The sequence below is a fragment of the Homarus americanus genome, unplaced genomic scaffold (genome assembly GCF_018991925.1).
Source record: "Homarus americanus isolate GMGI-L3 unplaced genomic scaffold, GMGI_Hamer_2.0 scaffold16894, whole genome shotgun sequence".
Lineage (NCBI taxonomy): Eukaryota > Metazoa > Arthropoda > Malacostraca > Decapoda > Nephropidae > Homarus > Homarus americanus.
In genome coordinates this window covers 713,920-736,417 of record NW_024746541.1, presented here as the reverse complement: position 1 = coordinate 736,417, position 22,498 = coordinate 713,920, and the positions used below count along the sequence as shown (strand labels likewise).

Here is a 22,498-nt window from a genome sequence, read left to right as displayed (position 1 = left end):
CTATTGTCTGTTGCTCACATGTATAGTGGGATGGGCAACTGTTGTGCTCACTACACCTCTGGCAGCTGTTGTGGTGGTCACAACACCTCTGTCAGCTGTTGTGGTGGTCACAACACCTCTGGCAACTGTTGTGGTGGTCACAACACCTCTGTCAGCTGTTGTGGTGGTCACAACACCTCTGGCAGCTGTTGTGGTGCTCACTACACCTCTGGCAGCTGTTGTGGTGCTCACTACACCTCTGGCAGCTGTTGTGGTGGTCACAACACCTCTGCCAGCTGTTGTGGTGGTCACAACACCTCTGGCAACTGTTGTGGTGGTCACAACACCTCTGTCAGCTGTTGTGGTGGTCACAACACCTCTGGCAGCTGTTGTGGTGCTCACTACACCTCTGGCAGCTGTTGTGGTGCTCACTACACCTCTGGCAGCTGTTGTGGTGGTCACAACACCTCTGCCAGCTGTTGTGGTGGTCACAACACCTCTGCCAGCTGTTGTGGTGGTCACAACACCTGTGGCAGCTGTTGTGGTGGTCACAACACCTCTGTGGCAGCTGTTGTGGTGTTCACAACACCTCTGGCAGCTGTTGTGGTGCTCACAACACCTCTGGCAGCTGTTGTGGTGCTCAAACACCTTGCCAGCTGTTGTGGTGCTCAAAACACCTCTGGCAGCTGTTGTGGTGCTCACAACACCTCTGGCTGTTGTGGTGCTCACACACCTCTGGCAGCTGTTGTGGTACTCACAACACCTCTGGCAACTGTTGTGGTGCTCAACACCTGTGGCAGCTGTTATGGTGTTCACAACACCTCTGGCAGCTGTTGTGGTGCTCACAACACCTCTGGCAGCTGTTGTGGTGCTCACAACACCTCTGGCAGCTGTAGTGGTGCTGACATCTCTGGCAGCTGTTGTGGTGTTCACAACACCTCTGGCAGCTGTTGTGGTGCTCACAACACCCCTGGCAACTGTGGTGGTGCTCACAACACCTCTGGCAGCTGTTGTGGTGCTCACAACACCCCTGGCAGCTGTTGTGGTGTTCACAACACCCCTGGCAGCTGTTGTGATGTTCACAACACCCCTGGCAGCTGTGGTGGTGCTCACAACACCCCTGGCAGCTGTGGTGGTGCTCACAACACCCCTGGCAGCTGTTGTGGTGCTCACAACACCCCTGGCAACTGTGGTGGTGCTCACAACACCTCTGGCAGCTGTTGTGGTGCTCACAACACCCCTGGCAGCTGTTGTGGTGTTCACAACACCCCTGGCAGCTGTTGTGATGTTCACAACACCCCTGGCAGCTGTGGTGGTGCTCACAACACCCCTTGCAGCTGTTGTGGTGTTCACAACACCCTTGGCAACTGTTGGGGTTGTTCTCAAATTTATCCTGGACAGATATATCCAACACAATATGGTTCTTACCAAAGGCAGGATAAACATACCCAGTACGGTACATGTACGCACCATAGTATAATACAGGTCCAGGGCAGTACACATATACTCACCATAATACAGTACAGTACAGTACAGTACACACTTCCATGACACTTGTGGTAAATTTATAATAAAGTTAGAAAATAATTCCAACTTTTAATAATAATTGTTACAGTAAAGTTCACCTGGTCGTTAACATTGTCAATGAGGGGGCGGCCTGGTAATATAATTGTAATCAGAGACGTGACCGATCGCCCAAGCGGCTAACAAGCCGTTCAGTGGCGAAGAGGATAAAAGTAACATTAAACAAACTTTCGTTGTATTATAAAAGTAATATTCTCGACTGACAGCTTCAAACACCAGATTCAAATTGATTTCTTAAAACTATATATTTAAAACTGTACAACTGTTTATTGAGAATCAGAAAGGATCTAACCATCTTACCTACACTAAAGTATAATATTGACAAATGAAAACCACAAAAGTTCTGTAAACTTTTTGGCAATATTCCCTGTACACTTGTGTGCTTTTTGAGTCAGGACTGTCAGAGCTTTACGCAATACACAAATTGTTTGATTAAAAAAACATTAATATAGCGAACAGATCGCCATAAGGTACGTAAAACTGTCCAGGGACTTTCCTCCACAACTCGACTGTATCACCACGAGAAAAATTTAATTAGTCTTCTTTATGGAAACACACAATGTTTATGTTTAATAATAACAAGTAGACAATATCTGTGGTGTACATTTGTCAATCCAAATTTCTCACAGAGACACACACACAGTGAAGCTCTCAACTAGACACACTCATTCTATCTTCAGTATGTAATATTTTAAGAAAATTACAGAAATCTTATCAAAATATATCTTAGAACACATCAAGTGCAAACTATTATAGTAAAATATCTCTCTCACACACACACATACACACTACTACTACTTTGCTGTCACTCTGAATCGAGTATGACGATCATCCAGCTGTGATACAATGATATGAGTTATTAAGGATGTCACCTAGGTTGGTGAGCTCTGAGGTGACTAAAGAGGACGATACAGGACCGGCAGAGTCAATTACAGATGTTGCACGTGTGGAGGGCTACATCTAGTGCAGGAGGGTCGGGGGCAGCATCTTTCCGGAATTGGCGCTTGTCTGCCTCGTTATGCAGTCGGGCTAACTCGAAAGTATTGCCACCTTCTTGTGTGGTGATCCTCCAAACGTTACGGTGTGGAGTAATCGTCTCCCAGGTAAGGGGGTCGATTTGGCACTTTTCAGGTTTGTCTTAAGACTATCCTTATACCTCTTCAGTTGCCGCCAGCATTATGTTTACTATTTGTTAGGTGACTGTAAAGTAGCTGCTTTGGCAGTCTACTGTCGTCCATGTGGGTAACATGGCCAGTCCAGCGTAGTTGTTCATGGATAATGGTAGCCTCGATGCTCCTACAGTTGGTGTCAGCGAGAATACTGGCATTTATTCACTTCCCACACACACACAAATATATATATATAGATATATATATATATATATATATATATATATATATATATATATATATATATATATATATATATATATATATATATATATATATATATATATATATATATATATATATATATATATACATACATTTATAATTTATTTATTTATTTATCACAAGATTTACTTAACTCACACAATATCATAATAATGTTACTTTATAAGACTTGCATTGCAATACATCCAAGTACAGTATAAACACCAAGAACACGACAATAAACATCTTAATTTATCATTCAGAGCTTAAAGACACACAACACACCCAGGGCCTAACACAACACACCCAGGGCCTAACACAACACACCCAGGGCCTAACACAACACACCCAGGGCCTAACACAACACACCCAGGCACACCCAGGGCCACACAACAACACCAGGCCCTAACACAACACACCCAGGGCCTAACACAACACCCAGGGGCCCTAACACTAACACAACACCTAACACAACACACAGGGCCTAACACAACACACAGGGCCTAACACAACACACCCAGGGCCTAACACACACCCAGGGCCTAACTAACACAACACACACCAGACCCTAACACAACACACCCAGGGCCTAACACAACACACCCAGGCCCTAACACAACACACCCAGGCCCTAACACAACACACCCAGGGCCCTAACACACAACACAACACACCCACACCCAGGGCCTAACACAACACACCAGGGCAACACAAGGGCCTAACACAACACACCCAGGGCCTAACACAACACAGGCCCTAGGACCCAGGGCCCTAACAACACACCACACACACACAACACAGGGCCTAACACAACACACCCAGGGCCTAACACAACACACCCAGACCCTAACACAACACACCCAGGGCCTAACACAACACACAAGGCTAAACACACCCAGGGCCCTAACACAACACACAGGCCCTAACACAACACACACAGACCTAACACAACACACCCAGGCCCTAACACAACACCACAACACCCAGGCCCTAATACACACACCCAGGCCCTAATACAACACACCCAGGCCTAATACCCCCTAATACAATACAACACACAGGCCCTAACCAACACACAGGCCCTAATACAACACCCAGGCCCTAATAACAACACACCCAGGCCCTAACACAACACACCCAGGCCCTAACACAACACCACAACACACCCAGGCCCTAATACAACACACCCGGGCCCTAATACAACACACCCGGGCCCTAACACAACACATCCAGGCCCTAATACAACACACCCGGGCCCTAACACAATACACCCAAGCCAGAACACCAAAGATTTAGGTAATCATCTTGAAGAGGATAATTGACAGCATAAGACCGACAACCTGAAACATAAAGACCGAGTCAAGTTTTTGGTTGAGACAATAATAGCATGACACTTAACGATAAACTCCCTCACACTTATACAGTAAAAATAAAAGAAAATATAGTTATTTTAGCCTTTACTCTAATATAGTGATAATAGGTTTAAGATAATATAGTTATTTTAGCAGTTACTCTAATAACAGGTGTAAGAAAATATAGTTATTTTAGCCTTTACTCTAATATAGTGATAATAGGTTTAAGATAATATAGTTATTTTAGCCTTTACTCTAATATAGTGATAATAGGTTTAAGATAATATAGTTATTTTAGCCTTTACTCTAATATAGTGATAATAGGTTTAAGATAATATAGTTATTTTAGCCTTTACTCTAATATAGTGATAACAGGTGTAAGAAAATATAGTTATTTTAGCCTTTACTCTAATAACAGGTGTAAGAAAATATAGTTATTTTAGCCTTTACTCTAATATAGTGATAATAGGTGTAAGGAAATATAGTTATTTTAGCCTTTACTCTAATATAGTGATAATAGGTGTAAGAAAATATAGTTAATTTAGCCTTTACTCTAATATAGTGATAATAGGTGTAAGAAAATATAGTTATTTTAGCCTTTACTCCAAAATAGTGATACTTGTAATAGGTATAAGATTATATTTTAGCCTTTACTCTAATACCATATAGTATAGTAATAATAGATATAAGATAATTTAACAAAGTGTAGCTCACCATAATAACTGCCACTGCTATACCAACACCTCCTATAATAAGAGCGTGTTGCTTCACAAAGTCAGTTGCCATGGAGAAACATCCATCAGTGAAAGAATTACTTTCACTAGGTCTTGTCTGGCACTCTTGTAGCTGCAATAATAATCACTGATCATCGTCAATATTATCACGTATGATAGCAACATGTTAAATATAGTTTGTTGAAACAATATTATTTTTAAAAGTTCTTATACTGTATATACCAACTTTCTTAAATATAGTTACGTTAAATATAGATATGTTAAATAAAGTTTACATTACATAAAGTTGTTAAATATAGTTTTGCTAAATACACTATGTTAAATATAATTATTTTGAATATAGATATCAAAGTTAAGTATACAGCTGTTACATAGAGTTATATTATGCTTAACATAATGACCTTGTTAAATAGGAATATTACAATACAAGGAATCATACAATAGTACCATACATGAATAATAATACTCAAGCCTTACTGCACTGTAGTATTTTGTAGTGTAGTGTACTGCACTGTAGTATTTTGTAGTGTAGTGTACTGCACTGTAGTATTTTGTAGTGTAGTGTACTGCACTGTATTATTTTGTAGTGTAGTGTACTGCACTATTATTTTGTAGTGTAGTGTACTGTACTGTATTATTTTGTAGTGTAGTATACAGTACTGTACTCTGCTATTATTTTGTAGTGCAATGTAGTGTACTGCACTGTATTATTTTGTAGTGTAGTGTACTGTACTGTATTATTTTGTAGTGTAGTATACTGTACTCTGCTATTATTTTGTAGTGTAATGTAGTGTACTGCACTGTACTATTTTGAAGTGTAGTGCACTACACGGTACTATTTTGAAGTGTAATGTACTGCACTGTACTATTTTGAAGTGCAGTGTACTGCACTATACTATTTTGTATTGTAGTGTACTGTACTGTATTGTACTGTACAGTAATATTTTGTAATGTAGTGTACTGTAGGTTACTGTGCTGTACTATTTTGTAGTGTAGTGTACTGTACTGTCTTGTTTTGTAATGTATTGTACTGTACTATCCTATTTTGTAGTGTATTGTACTATTGTGTAGTATACTGTACTTTACTGTTTTGTAGTGTAGTGTGCTGCACTGTACTAATTTGAAGTGTAGTGTACTGTACTGCACTATTAAGTAGTGTAGTGTACTGCACTGTACTATTTTGAAGTATAGTGTACTGTACTGTACTATTTTGAAGTATAGTGTACTGTACTGCACTGTACTGTACTATTTTGAAGTGTCCTGTACTGTACTGTACTATTTTGAGGTATAGTGTACTGTACTGTACTATTTTGAAGTGTAGTGTACTGTACTGTACTATTAAGTAGTGAAGTGTACTGCACTATACTATTTTGTAATGTAGTTTACTGCAAGGGACTATTTTGTAGTGTAGTGTGCTGTAATATACTGCAGTGTACTGTACTGTCCTATTTTGTAGTGTAGTGTACTGTACTGTTTTCTACTGTAGTGTACTATACTGTACTATTTTCTAGTGTAGTGCACTGTACTGTACTGTTTTGTAGTATGCTGCACGGTTCTATTTTGTAGTGTACTATTTTCTAGTGTAGTGTAGTGTACTGTACTATTTTGTAGTGTACTGTACTGTACTATTTTGTAGTGCAGTACACTGTACTATACTATAGTTTAGTATATACTTCACCATACTGATATTGTACTATTTTATGGTGTCTTTTACTGTACAGTAGTATGCTGTACTGTGTTGTACTGCGTTATATTGGAGTACCATACGAGTATAGTTGTACTCTGTAGTTATACTGTACTCTATTACAGTATTCTCCAGGATACCAAACTGGTCTGTACTTTACTATAGTACCATATGGGTTCGTAGTACTGTACTCACCAACCCGGAAGTATCGTCTTTCTTACAGCAGGACTTTGGAACCTTGAAGCCAGTTTGGGAGAACTCCGTGTTGTATTTAGCCCATTCGTCCTGTTCATTGATGGCACAACACTTCATCTGTAACATAACGTAACCCTTCAAGTATGATGACTTAACCCTTCAAGTATGATGACTTAACCCTTCAAGTATGATGGCTTAACCCTTCAAGTATGATGACTTAACCCTTCAAGTATGATGGCTTAACCCTTCAAGTATGATGACTTAACCCTTCAAGTATGATGAAAACCCTTCAAGTATGATGACTTAACTCTTCAAGTATAATGACTTACCCCTTCAAGTATGATGACTTAACTCTTCAAGTATGATGACTTAACCCTTCAAGTGTGATGACTTAACCCTTCAAGTATGATGACTTAACTCTTCAAGTATAATGACTTACCCCTTCAAGTATGATGACTTAACTCTTCAAGTATGATGACTTAACTCTTCAAGTATAATGACTTACCCCTTCAAGTCTGATGACTTAACCCTTCAAGTATGATGACTTAACCCTTCAAGTATGATGACTTAACCCTTCAAGTATGATGACTTAACCCTGCAAGTATGATGACTTAACCCTTCAAGTATGATGAAAACCCTTCAAGTATGATGACTTAACTCTTCAAGTATAATGACTTACCCCTTCAAGTATGATGACTTAACCCTTCAAGTATGATGACTTAACCCTTCAAGTATGATGAAAACCCTTCAAGTATGATGACTTAACTCTTCAAGTATAATGACTTACCCCTTCAAGTATGATGACTTAACGTGAAGGGAGAGTTTGGCTCTGACGAGCCGATGATATGGATCACAGTGGTCTGAGCCACGCATGGTTCATGGTTCGGGTGATGAGGGCATCTCGGCAATCTCTCTCTCTGACAGTGATGCAGCTAATGAGATGCCAGTGTTTGGATCGAGGGTGTTGCCACGAGCCCTACCTGTCTAAACATGGTATGGGTGATAGAGAGGTTGTGTGCAGCACACTTGCTGAGGAGGAATAAGCCGTTGTGATTACACTTGCCTAGTCCATTTCTCCCTATGATTCCCTGCGAAATGGCAGCATGTTCGCCAACTCTGGCCGTCATTCTCTGTATAGCCAGATCCCCGTTCTGTGAGTCGACCTTCGTCTGGGAGCCGGAACTCACTAATGGCTGCTATGTCGATATTATACCTAGCCAGCTCTTTTGCCACAAGGGCAGTTCTTCTTTCAGGACGCTCATTTGTGTCAGTATCCAGAAGGCTCCTGACATTCCATCCAGTGACCATAAGAGGTTGTATAGTTTGGTTTTTGTTTAGATCTGTGATTATCATCATGTTTTCGACCACATAAGGATGATCTTACTGGGTGCGGTTGCCCAGTCAGGTTTTTTTTTAGGCAGACTATGTTTAGGGCATCTTTTCTAGCCCCCTCCCCATGTGGGAATGTGGGGTGAGCAGAGTGGCTCCTCGAAAAGGCTGCTTAATCGCACAGACAGGACCGGATTGCATTGCTGCCTAGATCCCAGTGCATAAACGAACCATCTTATCAATGCCGCCCATGTGCCGAGTTGTGACTAAAGACTCCCAGCAGTCATCTCTGCCTGTCCCCGTCACCACTCGTCTGTCACAGTAGACGGACACACACACACACACACACACACACACACACACACACACACACACCACTTACCGCCTGTTGCGTCTCATCCCAAGCCTTAGTAAAAGTGTTGTTAGAGCCTGAGCGATACTCCTTCATGGCGTTCATCATTGCATGGTTGACAGATGTCTCCGCCTTGTCCTTAAACACGTAGCCGAGGATCCCAGCAATGAGTAGAATGATGAAGAGCAGGAGCACGATGATGAAGTACTATGAGTGAGACAAGACTTGTTAGAACACCCCCACAGTAGGTCAGTAACACCCCCACAGTAGGTCAGTAACACCCCCACAGTAGGTCAGTAACACCCCCACAGTAGGTCAGTAACACCCCCACAGTAGGTCAGTAACACCCCTACAATATGTCAGTAACACCCTATGTCAGTAACACCCACAGTAGGTCAGTGTACCCCACAGTAGGTCAGTAACACCCCCACAGTTATTATATATCTTATTTGTGTCACTTATGTTACTTGTATATTATTTGTAATTCGAAACCCATTCCCCACATATGTAACTGTATATTTTCAGCCTTCTGGTTGCCAAGCTCTTTCAATAAATAGTTATTATTATTATTATTTTAACACCCCCACAGTAGGTCAGTAACACCCCCACAGTAGGTCAGTAACACCCCTACAATATGTCAGTAACACCCCTACAATAGGTCAATAACACCCCTACAATAGATCAGTAACACCCCTACAATAGATCAGCAACACCCCTACAATAGGTCAGTAACACCCCTACAATATGTCAGTAACACCCCTACAATAGGTCAGTAACAGCCTCACCGTCAGCAGCATGCACTTGACTTCCCTGAGAGCGCCGAAACAGCCGAGGAATGACACGAAGAATACGATACATCCGGTAGCGATGAGGATGTAAGCTGCTGTCATGTACATATCGTTACCAAGAAGTCTCTCCAGGTAAGGCCGGTCCACCACGGTCCATACACCCAGCACTAAAATGGCTATACTGGCCACCTGCAACATCAACAACATCTCGTTAGTGTCATCTCTCCCACTCACCTGAAAATTATCTCCCACTCACCTGAACATTATCTCCCACTCACCTGAACATTATCTCCCACTCACCTGAACATTATCTCCCACTCACCTGAACATCACTCAAACTGCTACTACAAAAGTGAATGGCCAAGACATTATTAACTGCACTATAACACTATACCACCATACCACTATAACACTATAACACTACAGTACTATACCACTATAACACTATACCACTATAACAATATAACACGACAGTACTATAACACTATAACACTCCAGTACTATACCACTATAACACTATAACACTATACCAATATAACAAAATAATACTATAATACTATAACACTATACCACTATAACACTACAGTACTATACCACTATAACACTATACCACCATACCACTATAACACTACAGTACTATACCACTATAACACTAGTACTATAAGACCACAACAGTATACACAACACAACACAACACTACACACAACACACAACACAATACACACAACACACATAATACAACACAACACACAACATAATACAACACAAACACTTTACACAACATAATACAAACAACACAACATAAGACAACACAACACACAACACAACACAACATAATACAACACACAACACAATACAGCACTACACAACACAACATAATACAACACAACACTACACAACTCAACACAACACTACACAACATAATACAACACAACACAACATAAGACAACACAACACACAACACAACACAACATAATACAACACACAACACAATACAGCACTACACAACACAACATAATACAACACAACACTACACAACTCAACACAACACTACACAACATAATACAATACAACACAACATAAGACAACACAACACACAACACAACACAACATAATACAACACACAACACAATACAGCACTACACAACACAACATAATACAACACAACACTACACAACTCAACACAACACTACACAACATAATACAATACAACACAACATAAGACAACACAACACACAACACAACACAACATAATACAACACACAACACAATACAGCACTACACAACACAACATAATACAACACAACACTACACAACTCAACACAACACTACACAACATAATACAATACAACACAACATAAGACAACACAACACACAACACAACACAACATAATACAACACACAACACAATACAGCACTACACAACACAACATAATACAACACAACACTACACAACTCAACACAACACTACACAACATAATACAATACAACACAACATAAGACAACACAACACACAACACAACATAATACAACACACAACACAATACAGCACTACACAACACAACACTACACAACTCAACACAACACTACACAACATAATACAATACAACACAACATAAGACAACACAACACACAACACAACACAATACAACACACAACACATCACAACACAACACAACACAACACACAACACAACACTTCACTACACTACACTACACACAGCATTACGCTACACAACACTACACTACACAACACAACACTACACAACACAACAATACACAACACAACACTACACACAACACACAACAACACTACACAACACAACACACAACAACACACCACTACACAACACACCACTACACACAACACTACACACAACACACAACACCACTACACACAACACTACAACACTACACAACACACCACTACACACAACACTACAACACTACACAACACACCACTACACACAACACTACACAACACTACACAACACTCACCCATATCACAAAGTTGACTGCAAACATCAGAAATCGGATGCACTTGCCACATCCCGTCATCTCAACGCCTCTGCTCATGGTGTTGCTGCTGTACACTTGGCCCACAGTCTACCTCACTCTGTAAACACACACCAGTACTACGTTACTTATAAATTATTGGGGATATCATTTATAAATATTACAACCACGTTATTTATAAGTTATTGGGGATATTATTTATAAATAGTACAACCATGTTATTTTTTTTAAGGGGATTAGCCCACCCGGGCACAGGTCATCGACCCACAACAGGGCCTGGGGGCGAAAAAATAAGAATAGAAAGAAAAAATAGAAAAGAAAAGGTATTATTAATCTACACCACGATGATGCCGGAGAACCAGCTTTTCAAAATGAGACAGATTGTATGAGTATGGAAACACATGTAATGATTGTTTATCAGACCACAGCTTACAGCCCAGAGAAGTACAACACATATAACAGTAAGTAGATACCCACGTGTACACCCTTGACAGACCCTACACGCCCTACAGTAACTAAGGTGAGATTAAGACCTGACCCAGAGTTCTCACCAGCACGCGATCATGACCATGTTACTCAAGAAGCTACTCTCCAGCACCTGGGCAAACAGAGCAGTCCAGACCTACCGCCAATATAAGGGGCCTTCAGCTCCTTCCACGAGGCATTATTATTATTACAGGGAAGAGGCCGACAGCTCCTTACCAGAGTCAGGCAGGGCGAGACAGAACTAAGAGTCACGCTTGTCACAAGTCGAGGTCGGGAGGGAGACTTCCCTCCCCAGTACCGAGTCTCCAGCTAGCAGAATCTCCCACAGGAGACAGTCCAGCAGCACCTGCAGACATTCCCCAGCCGCTGGGCCTCCCTCAGGTCACACGTGAGTCATTGTCAGCGCGATCCGTGGGGTAGGTTACTTAAGTTGGGAAGTGTATCCATTTCATGTTTGTGTCCAAGAGTCATTGTCTTGTAACGTTAATATAATGATCTATTAATGTTTCCATGTCATTGAGTTAACTAATAAACAGCTGTATTAGAATTGGTGTTTAGAGGCTTTCCCCTAAGAACATAATTCCAAGTTAAATAAACATATCGGCCACGCTACCAAGCTTTCCTCACTTTACAATCCTACAACTAAAAATTTTTCCTATATCTTCTATACGAGTTTTCAGTTGTTATACACAGAAGAAGACAGAGCATTCCACAGTTTGGCTGTGTGAGGAAAGAAGGAGGCACTATAACGGGTTATTCTAGTGGGACCGACATCCACACAGAAACGGTGGGCACCGCGGGCAAGACGTGTGCAATGAGCCCACGGCCTTGCCGGCGGTACACAGGATGCCAAATCCACCGAACATTGCCCGTTAAAGTACCTGTAAAAGAGAGAGAGTGAAGCAACATTGCGGCGAAGAGAAAGAGTAGAAAGACTGTCAACTAAAGGAGGAGAGTTAATAAGACGAAATGACTTTGATTCCACCCTATCTAACAGTTGGACAGAAGTAGAGCCACCCCAGATATGAGAGCTGTACTCCATGTTAGGACGAATGAATCCCTTATATACTTAAGCAACTGCTCAGGAGTGAAATAGTTACGGCATCTGTACAGCATTCCAACTTTCGGGAGGCAGCTTTAGCAATGTTGAGGATGTGTGGCTTCCATGAACTATTAGAGGAAATGGTGAGGCCTAGCATATTTATTTTAGAATTTAGCAGAATGATAGCGTCCTGAAATGTAATTGGTGGGAGATAATCTAATTTGGAAAGTGTAATTGGTAAATACTGAGATTTATTACTATTGAATTTAACCAAGTTTGTACCTCCCCATTCGGAGATGCTGCACAGATCCGCATTGATAAATGAAATGATATCAGCTCTAGAAACAGATCTAGTTTGAGAGTTAGGAGGAAGGGGTAAATGTGAAGAAGAGTGAAGAGTAGAATCATCAGCGTAAGAATGGATAGAATTAGTTGTAGTGTAAAGTAAATCATTGATAAAAAGAAGGAAGAGAGTAGGTGAAAGAAGAGAACCCTGTGGAACACCACTATTGGTAGAGAAAGAGCGAGAAATCGATCCCTCGACAACAACTGCCATGGATCGGTTCTCAAGGAAGATAGAGATTAGAAAACAAAGTGGGGGAGAGAAAACAAAAGAGGGAAGTTTAGATAGCAAAAACTTGTGCCATACCCTGTCAAATGCTTTGGAGATGTCGAGGGCCACGACGAAAGTTTCCCCATAATCCCTAAGAGAGGATGACCAAAGATGGGTGCAGTAGGAGAGCAGATCACCAGTAGATCTCACCTGGCGAAAACCATACTGGTGATCCGACAAAAGAGAATGGCGTTCAAGGTGACGGAGAAAATGGTAGTTCAAGATAGTTTCGAAAATCTTACAAAGGGATGAAGTTACGGCAATGGGGCGATAGTTAGAGGGATTAGGATGGTCACCCTTCTTCAGAATGGGTTTTGAGGCAAAGGCAAAAGAGGCGAGCAAGCACAGGGGCCAGGGCTTCAGCACACTCCCTCAGAACACAAGAGGGTATTCCGTCTAGTCCATTCACCTTACTCACATCCAACCTGGATAACACACCGGCACCCCTGCGAGTGGAGATTATAGGAAAGTGCAAAAGTTCAGTAGGAGGAGCAGGGGCAGGAGGGATAGAGTGGGAATCGTCTAAGGTGGAGTTAGAGGAGAATAAGGTGCCAAAGAGATTGGCTTTATCAGGGGGAGAGTTGGCTATAGAGTTATCAGGTCAGAAGAGAGGAGGAAATGAAGGAGTGCAGAAGTTGTTAAAGATGTTTTTGGTTAAGGACCAGAAGGATTTACTAGAGGAAGAATTAGTCAGGACAGCGGTCTTTCTTTTTATAAAATTCCGCTTGGCCCTACGAAGAATAGCCTTACAGCGATTCCTGGAAGTAATGAAAGAGGAGTGGGTAATAGGAGAAGGAGATAGTTTCATAGCTTGATATGCCCTATCTCTCACCCTGCATGCAAGAGAGCAGGAGCGATTAAACCATGATTGTAAAGTGAAAGTTGTGGCAGAAGATGGGATAAATGCACTCATACCACCCTGTATAACCCCAGCAACGCTGTCAGCACATACCGAGGCATCCCGAGTGGAAAAGCAACATTCATCCCAAGGAAAGTGGGTGAAGAATTCTCGCAAGGTTTGCCAGCTTGCCCTCCGATAGTGCCATAGTTGATGTTTAGAGGGGGGTGGGGGAGGTGGTCGTGCCCAGTTTGATTTATAAGTTATTGGGGATATTACTTATAAATGCAACAACCACGTTATTTAAAAGTTATTGAGGATATTACTTATAAGTGCAACAACCACGTTATTCATAAGTTATTGAGGATATTACTTATAAATACTATATTGACCTAATTTCCAAATATTTAGTTCACAATAACACTGCTTGCAGAAGATCCTATATCTCATTATACTTATAAAAGTGTAGCTAATAATGCTACTTACAAAAACTACAACATGTCTGGTGAAGATTTATAAGTCTTTTAACCAGCCCCCCCCCCGGGTCAACAAACCACCCCTGGTCATGCCCCCCCGAGTCAACAACTACCTCCTCCGGCTGGTCAACAACCACCTCCCGGGTCAACAACAACCTCCCCCGGGTCAACAACAACCTCCCCCGCTGGTCAACAACAACCTCCCCGCTGGGTCAACAACCACCCCTGCCGGGTCAACAACAACATCACCGGGTCAATAACAACATCACCGGGTCAACAACAACATCCCCGGGTCAACAACCACCTCCCTGGGTCAATAACCACCTCCCCTCCGGGTCAACAACCACCTCCCGGGTCAATAACCATCCCCGGGTCAACAACAACATCCTCGGGTCAACAACAACATCCCGGGTCAACAACCACCTCCCTGGCTCAATAACCATCCCCCAGGTCAACAGCCACCTCCTCCGGGTCAACAACCACCTCCCCGGGTCAATAACCATCCCCGGGTCAAACACCACATCCGGGTCAACAACCACCTCCCAGGTCAACACATGGTCAACAACCACCACCCCGGGTCAACAACCACCACCGATCAACAACCACCTCCCCGGGTCAACAATCACATCCATGGTCAACAACCACCTCCCAGGTCAACAACCACATCCCGGGTCAACAACCACATCCTGGGTCAACAACCACATCCGGTCGCAACCACCTCCCGGGTCAACAATCACATCCCGGGTCAACAACCACATCCCGGGTCAACAACCACATCCCCGGGTCAACAACCACATCCTCCTCCGGTTCAACAACCACCTCCCCAGGTCAACAACCATTTCCCCAGGTCAACAACCACATCCCAGGGTCAATAACCACCACCCAGGTCAACAAGCCTATCCCCGGGTCAACAACCACCTCCCCCTCCGGCTCAACGACCAAGGATTCGTTAGGCTGGTCATATTATGGTCAGGTCAGGTCAAGTCAGGTCACTGTGGTATACATGAGTTGTTGTTGTTTAGTAGTAGTCTAACAAGAGACAGACACACTGGCTGACATCCTCAACTTAGAGCAACAGATGTGTATCACTGTTGCCCAGGTGAGACAACAGGTATCCACTGTTAGACCTGAGGTGGGGTGTGACTGGCTTATTCTCAACAATGTTTGATGATGTCACGGCCAAAACAAATCAAGCTAGCGACTCACTGCCAGGAATCTACTTGTGATGACATTCCTCGTGAATCGATTGTACAGTACAAGACTTGGTCAATGCACGACCCTTACGGCAACAAATTGTAGACGCGTTTGTGGTAGAATGGTCAGGGGAAAGACATGTAGCCTTCATGCACCACACCCTGAGAAAAAAACTAAACGTGGTCTGTGCTGTACCTCTAGTACTGACAAGAACTGTGTACTGTACCTCTAGTACTGACAAGAACTGTGTACTGTACCTCTAGTACTGACAAGAACAATGAACTGAACCTCTAGTACTGATAAGAACTGTGTACTGTACCTCTAGTACTGACAAGAACTGTGTACTGTACCTCTACTACTGACAAGTACTGTGTACTGTACCTCTAGTACTGACAAGAACACTGTACTGTACCACTAGTACTGACAAGAACTGTGTACTGTACCTCTAGTACTGACAAGAACTGTGTACTGTACCTCTAGTACTGACAAGAACTGTGTACCGTATCACTAGTACTAGCTAGTTGTGACGGAAACCTAAGAGCAGCAAAGCTGAAATTCTTTCTATTTTAGAAGAGGCACTTCACCGACAGGTATGCCACTTACCTGGCCACCAACAAGCACACTGACTGAAGGTAGGGCAGCGGTTCAGGCTAAGGGATAACCCAAGGGTGCCCAGACATTTGGGAAATGTGTTGGTGCTAGTGTTGTGAGAGCCACGTGCCCGATATGTTGTGCAACCAGAGCACCTCGAACTCGGGAAGTATAGAGGGATAAACCGGCAAAGACCTAAATGAAAACAAAGAACTGTTCTAACAAGCACCTCCAGACAACAGAGACTGGGTTGTTATGATGGTCATGCTGGCTCTTCAACGGGTAGAATCACTAACCACCTCATTTCATCACATGGGACAGACACTCTCATGGTTTTGCACGCCTTTAAGGTAAAGCGAGAAGGCCATAAGAATCATTGTCACAAGCAGTGATGCAGATACTGTCTTGCTACTGATTACCTTCTGTTCTTGAATTAGCAAAGAACGCTGAATGAAAAGTGGCGCATCAACAACACACAGTTACCTTCTGGTGTACGACGCGAAATTCCCAGATGAAGTAAGCGATAAAACTGTTGTGTTTCACGCCATCACACGATGTGACACCACGAGCCACTGTTCTGGAACCTCGAAGGTCTGTAGGGACCCCACCTTCTGGCCCAGCTACTGTAGGGGTAGGACACACATGATGGCCATACAGTATACATAAGAACATAAGAAAATAAGGAGTCTGCAATAGGCCGGTTGGCCTGTGCATGGCAGCTCCTGTCGAGAGTTACTACCACTCTCTATCATCCATGAATCTATCTAGCCTCCTTTTGAAAATTTCCAGCGTTCCAGCACTTACTACAAAGTTGCTAAGCTTGTTCCACTCGTCCACCACCCTATTTGTGAACCAGTTTCTTCCTATCTCCCTCCTAAACCTAAACTTATCCAACTTGAATCCGTTGCTCCGAGTTCTATCCTGCTCGGATATTATAAGAACTTTATCTATATCGCCTTTATTGATTCCTTTCACCCACTTGAATACTTCTATCATATCTCCCCGCACTCTTCGTCTTTCTAGGGAATGCAAGTTAAGTTTCTTTAACCTATCCTGATATGGAAGATTTCTAAGTCCCGGAATCATTTTTGTCATTCTTCGCTGCACCGACTCTAGTGAATTGATATCCATTCTATAATAGGGGCACCAGAACTGAACCGCATAATCGAGGTGCGGCCTGACTAGCGCAAGATATAGTTGCAATAAGACCTCTGCACTCTTATTACTTACACTTCTAAATATAAAACCCAATACTCTGTTTGCCTTATTTCGAACATTAACGCACTGTTTTCTAGGCCGTAGGTCCGGGCTTACAAGTACCCCTAGGTCTCTTTCACAAGTCGACTTCTCTAGGTTGATGTTGTTAAGGCTGTATACATTATAAGTATTTGTTCTTCCAATATTAAGTACGCTGCACTTGCTGGTGTTGAATTTCAGTTGCCATTTTTCAGACCACCCCTGCAGTTTATTTAGATCCTCCTGTAATGCATTTGCATCCTGCCCTGAATTAATTTGCGCCCTATTTTGGTGTCATCCGCAAACTTGCTTATGTCACTGCTGATCCCAATATCTAAATCGTTTATGTGAATTATGAACAAGAGTGGGCCTAGTACTGACCCTGGGGAACCCCACTGGTTACACGGCCCCCTCCAGATTTAACACCATCTACGCTGACCCTCTGCGTTCTATCGGTGAGCCATGATTTTATCAAATTTAAAACTTTCCCCTCGATACCATGAGCCTTAATTTTTCTCAGAAGCCTCTGATGCGGTACTCTGTCAAATGCTTTGCTAAAGTCTAAGTAAATAACATCGTAATTTTCGTCATTATCTACTACCTCGAAGACTTTCCTAAAAAACGTCAGCAGATTTGTTAGACAAGATTTTCCCTTTGTAAACCCATGTTGAGAGTCGTAGATTAATTTACTTTTCTCTAGATGCGATTGGATGCTATCTGCTATAATTGATTCAAGAAATTTCCCCACTACTGACGTCAAACTGATCGGCCGGTAATTTGACGCTGATGCTCTGTCTCCCTTTTTGAATATGAGGAGCTTGTGTGTAAATTACATGATCCAGCAGGAGACACACTGTCAGTTCACACACTGAGATACACCCAGACAAGAAAGGTTAAGTGCAGGTTACAAAATGTGCCACCAACCCACTATGCCCTGCTTGTACACATCTCGACTTGTGGATGTACAGTACACCAGCTGGACGTCAGTGCAGAACCGGACAATGTTTTTGTAACAAGATCAAACAAAAGCTTGTCATATGTTGTGAATGGTGCCGTGACCCCAACAATAACGACGCTCTGTCTTAGAATGTTGCATTGGACTCATGGTGTACACTTGAAGTCTGTGAAAGTCCTTTGCACAAATTAAACAATTAAAGAGATTGTATGTCTATGTCTGATAAAAATATGTCTCGCGTATGAGTTATCATAACGAACACCGCATTATTATTAGCTACAAATACTCTGCTTTAAAATATGGCCATTATGGTACAGTACCTTAAAATCTGTTCTTAGGAAAACAATGTTCTTTTGGCTAGGAAAGATGTCACATTAACTTTACCACGGACACTCCTCAGCCACGGACACACCTCAGCCACGGACACACCTCTACCACGGACACACACACCCCACCACGGACACACCCCAGCCACGGACACACCCTACCACGGACACACCTCAGCCACGGACACACCCCACCACGGACACACCCCTACCACGGACACACCTCAGCCACTGACACACCCCACCACGGACACACCAGCCACGGACACACCTCTACCACGGACACACCTCAGCCACTGACACCTCTACCACGGACACGCCTCAACCACGGACACACACACCTCACCAAGGACACTCAGCCACGGACACACCCCAACCACGGACACCCCAGCCACGGACACACCTACCACGGACACACCCTACCACGGACACACCCCAGCCAAGGATACACTCTACCACACACACCCCAGCCACGGACACACCCCAACCACGGACACACTCCTACCATGGACACACCCCAACCACGGACACACCCCAACCACGGACACACCTCTACCACGGACATGCCCCTACCACGGACATGCCTCTACCACGACACACCCTACCACGGACACACCTCTACCACGGACACACCCCAACCACGGACACACCCTCTACCACGGACATGCCTCTACCACGGACACACCCTACCACGGACACACCTCAACCACGGACATGCCTCCACCGACACACCCTACCACGGACATGCCTCTACCACGGACACACCCTACCACGGACACACCTCTACCACGGACACACACCTCTAAGACCTGCTCACGTCGCCATTTAGGAGGAAATTACTCTTAATTAATCACTATCTCATATTTCCTCAGTAACTTTACACTTGCTTCAGTAACCTTACACTTGCTTCAGTAACCTTACACTTGCTTCAGTAACCTTACACTTGCTTCAGTAATCTTACACTTGCTTCAGTAACCTAACACTTGCTTCAGTAACCTCACACTTGCTTCAGTAACCTTACACTTGCTTCAGTAACCTCATACTTGCTTCAGTAACCTCACACTTGCTTCAGTAACCTTACACTTGCTGCAGTAACTTCACATTTGCTTCAGTAACCTCACATTTGGTTCAGTTAACAAACACTTGCTTCAGTAACCTTACACTTGCTTCAGTAACCTTACACTTGCTTCAGTAACCTTACACTTGCTTCAGTAACCTCACACTTGCTTCAGTAACCTCACACTCGCTTCAGTAACCTTACACTTGCTTCAGTAACCTTACACTCGCTTCAGTAACCTCGCACTTGCTTCAGTAACTTCACACTTTCTTCAGTAATCTCACACCTGCTTCAGTAATCTCACACTTGCTTCAGTAACCTAACACTTGCTTCAGTAACCCCACACCTTGCTTCAGTAACCTCACACTTGCTTCAGTAACCTTACACTTGCTTCAGTAACCTCAAACTTGCTTCAGTAACCTCGCATTTGCTTCTGTATCCTCACACTTGCTTCAGTAACCTCACATTTGCTTCAGTAACTTCACATTTGGTTCAGTAAACAAACACTTGCTTCAGTAACTTCACAATTGGTTCAGTAACCTTACACTTGGTTCATTAACGTCACACTTGCTTCAATAATCTCACTCTTGCTTCAGTAATTAGTACCCGAGGCAAGACCGTCAAAACTAGTTCACATTTAAGTAAGTCTGTCACTCACTATAATTATTATCAACACTGCTTTATATTTACACGTATAATAGCGTGATATAATTATGGTAGTATTGAGGAGATTATCACAAATTAAAGGGAAATAATTGGCTCACTCACAGGAGAAGGAAAACACGTGCGCACTTCACAACAGCTCACTGTCAACTGAGACAGGTGAGGCGGGGCTGAGGCCACTGAGGCGAGTCAACCTCAATACAACGACGGCAGCCAATGAGGAGACTCAATATCTTGACCAATCAGCGAGGTTTACGTCACGAACACATCACCTACTACGTCATAGCCGCCGCCACATTGTATGATAAAAGACATACCTGGCTTACGTAACGTCCGTCCTTGGAGAGCGAGCCGGGATGATATGTGGTCTGTTCCAGTCTGGGTTTATTCTTGACCATACTGTACAGTGAACTTAGGTCAGTAGTTATCATAGAGGAGTGTTAAAAGAGGTGTGGTAGAGGAAAAAACCCTGGTGGACAACACGGGCTGATGAAGGCAATATTGTGTGACCTTGTGTGCGGGAACACCTACCTGACTCAACACTCCCTCCCTCGCCACACTCCCACACTCACACCACTCACCACACACTCACACACTCACACTCACCTCACACACCCACACTGACACCTCACCACACTCACCCCACACTCACACCTCACCCCACACCTCTACACTCACACCTCACCCCACACTCACACTCACTCCCACACTTACACTCACTCCCACACCTCACTCACACACTCACACTCACACTCACTCCCACACTCACACTCACACACTCACACTCCACTCCCACACTCACTCACACCTCACTCCCCCACCTTACACTCACTCCCACACTCACACTCACTCACACACCTCACACTCACACCTCACCACTCACCCCACACCTCACACCTCACCCCACACTCACAATCACACTCTCCCCACACTCACACTCACTCCCACACTCCACACTCACTCCCACACTCCTACACCACTCCCACACTTACTCTCACACTCACTCCCCACACTCACTCTCACACTCATTCCCACACTCACACTCACTCCCACACCCTACACTCACACTCACTCCCACACCTCACACCTCACTCCCACACTCACACCTCACCACACTTACAACACCTCACCTCCCACTCCCACACTCCACACTCACACTCACCCCACACCCTAAACTCACCTCACCCCACACTTACACTCACACCTCACTCCCACACCCTTACACTCACTCTCACCTCCCACACTTACACCTCACCTCACCCCCACACCCACACTCACCTCACTCCCACCCCACACTCACACACCTCACCCCACTCCCACACTTACACTCACTCTCACCCCACACTCACACACACTCTCACTCCCACACCCACTCACACCTCACTCCCACACACACTCACACTCCTCCCACACTTACACTCACTCTCACCCCACCCCACCTTCACACACTCACCCCACACCACTCACCTCCTACCCCACACTCACTCTCACACTCACTCCCACACTTACACTCACACCTCACTCCCACACTCACACCTCACCTCACCCCACACCTCACTCCCCACACCTCACCTCACACCTACCTCACCCCACACCTCACACCACCCCACACTTACACCTCACACTCACCCCACAC

The 22,498-nt window shown here is 43.7% G+C and overlaps 2 protein-coding genes across 5 annotated transcripts; both read right to left on the bottom strand.

Moving 5' to 3' along the window:
• LOC121879272 (mucin-22-like) lies at positions 1-2,440 on the bottom strand. 2 transcript variants are annotated; one of them, XM_042385868.1, is made up of 2 exons: positions 237-2,440; positions 1-56 (listed from the first exon to the last, which is right to left on the bottom strand). In XM_042385868.1, the coding sequence occupies exons 1-2, from the start codon at positions 1,480-1,482 to the stop codon at positions 1-3; spliced, it is 1,302 nt and encodes a 433-aa protein (XP_042241802.1). In that variant the 5' UTR covers positions 1,483-2,440. The 2 variants fall into 2 exon arrangements, with proteins under 2 accessions (XP_042241802.1, XP_042241801.1); XM_042385867.1 differs by having other exon boundaries at positions 1-2,440.
• A 1,578-nt stretch (positions 2,441-4,018) lies between these two features.
• Positions 4,019-21,038, bottom strand: LOC121879304 (CD151 antigen-like). Of its 3 annotated transcripts, none has more exons than XM_042385908.1 (7): positions 20,968-21,038; positions 11,368-11,485; positions 9,368-9,559; positions 8,613-8,789; positions 6,902-7,018; positions 5,003-5,134; positions 4,019-4,276 (listed from the first exon to the last, which is right to left on the bottom strand). In XM_042385908.1, the coding sequence occupies exons 2-7, from the start codon at positions 11,443-11,445 to the stop codon at positions 4,229-4,231; spliced, it is 744 nt and encodes a 247-aa protein (XP_042241842.1). In that variant the 5' UTR covers positions 11,446-11,485; positions 20,968-21,038; the 3' UTR covers positions 4,019-4,228. The 3 variants fall into 3 exon arrangements, with proteins under 3 accessions (XP_042241842.1, XP_042241841.1, XP_042241843.1); XM_042385907.1 differs by lacking the exon at positions 20,968-21,038 and adding an exon at positions 20,585-20,727; XM_042385909.1 differs by lacking the exon at positions 20,968-21,038 and adding an exon at positions 17,109-17,127.
• Positions 21,039-22,498: the final 1,460 nt, after the last annotated feature.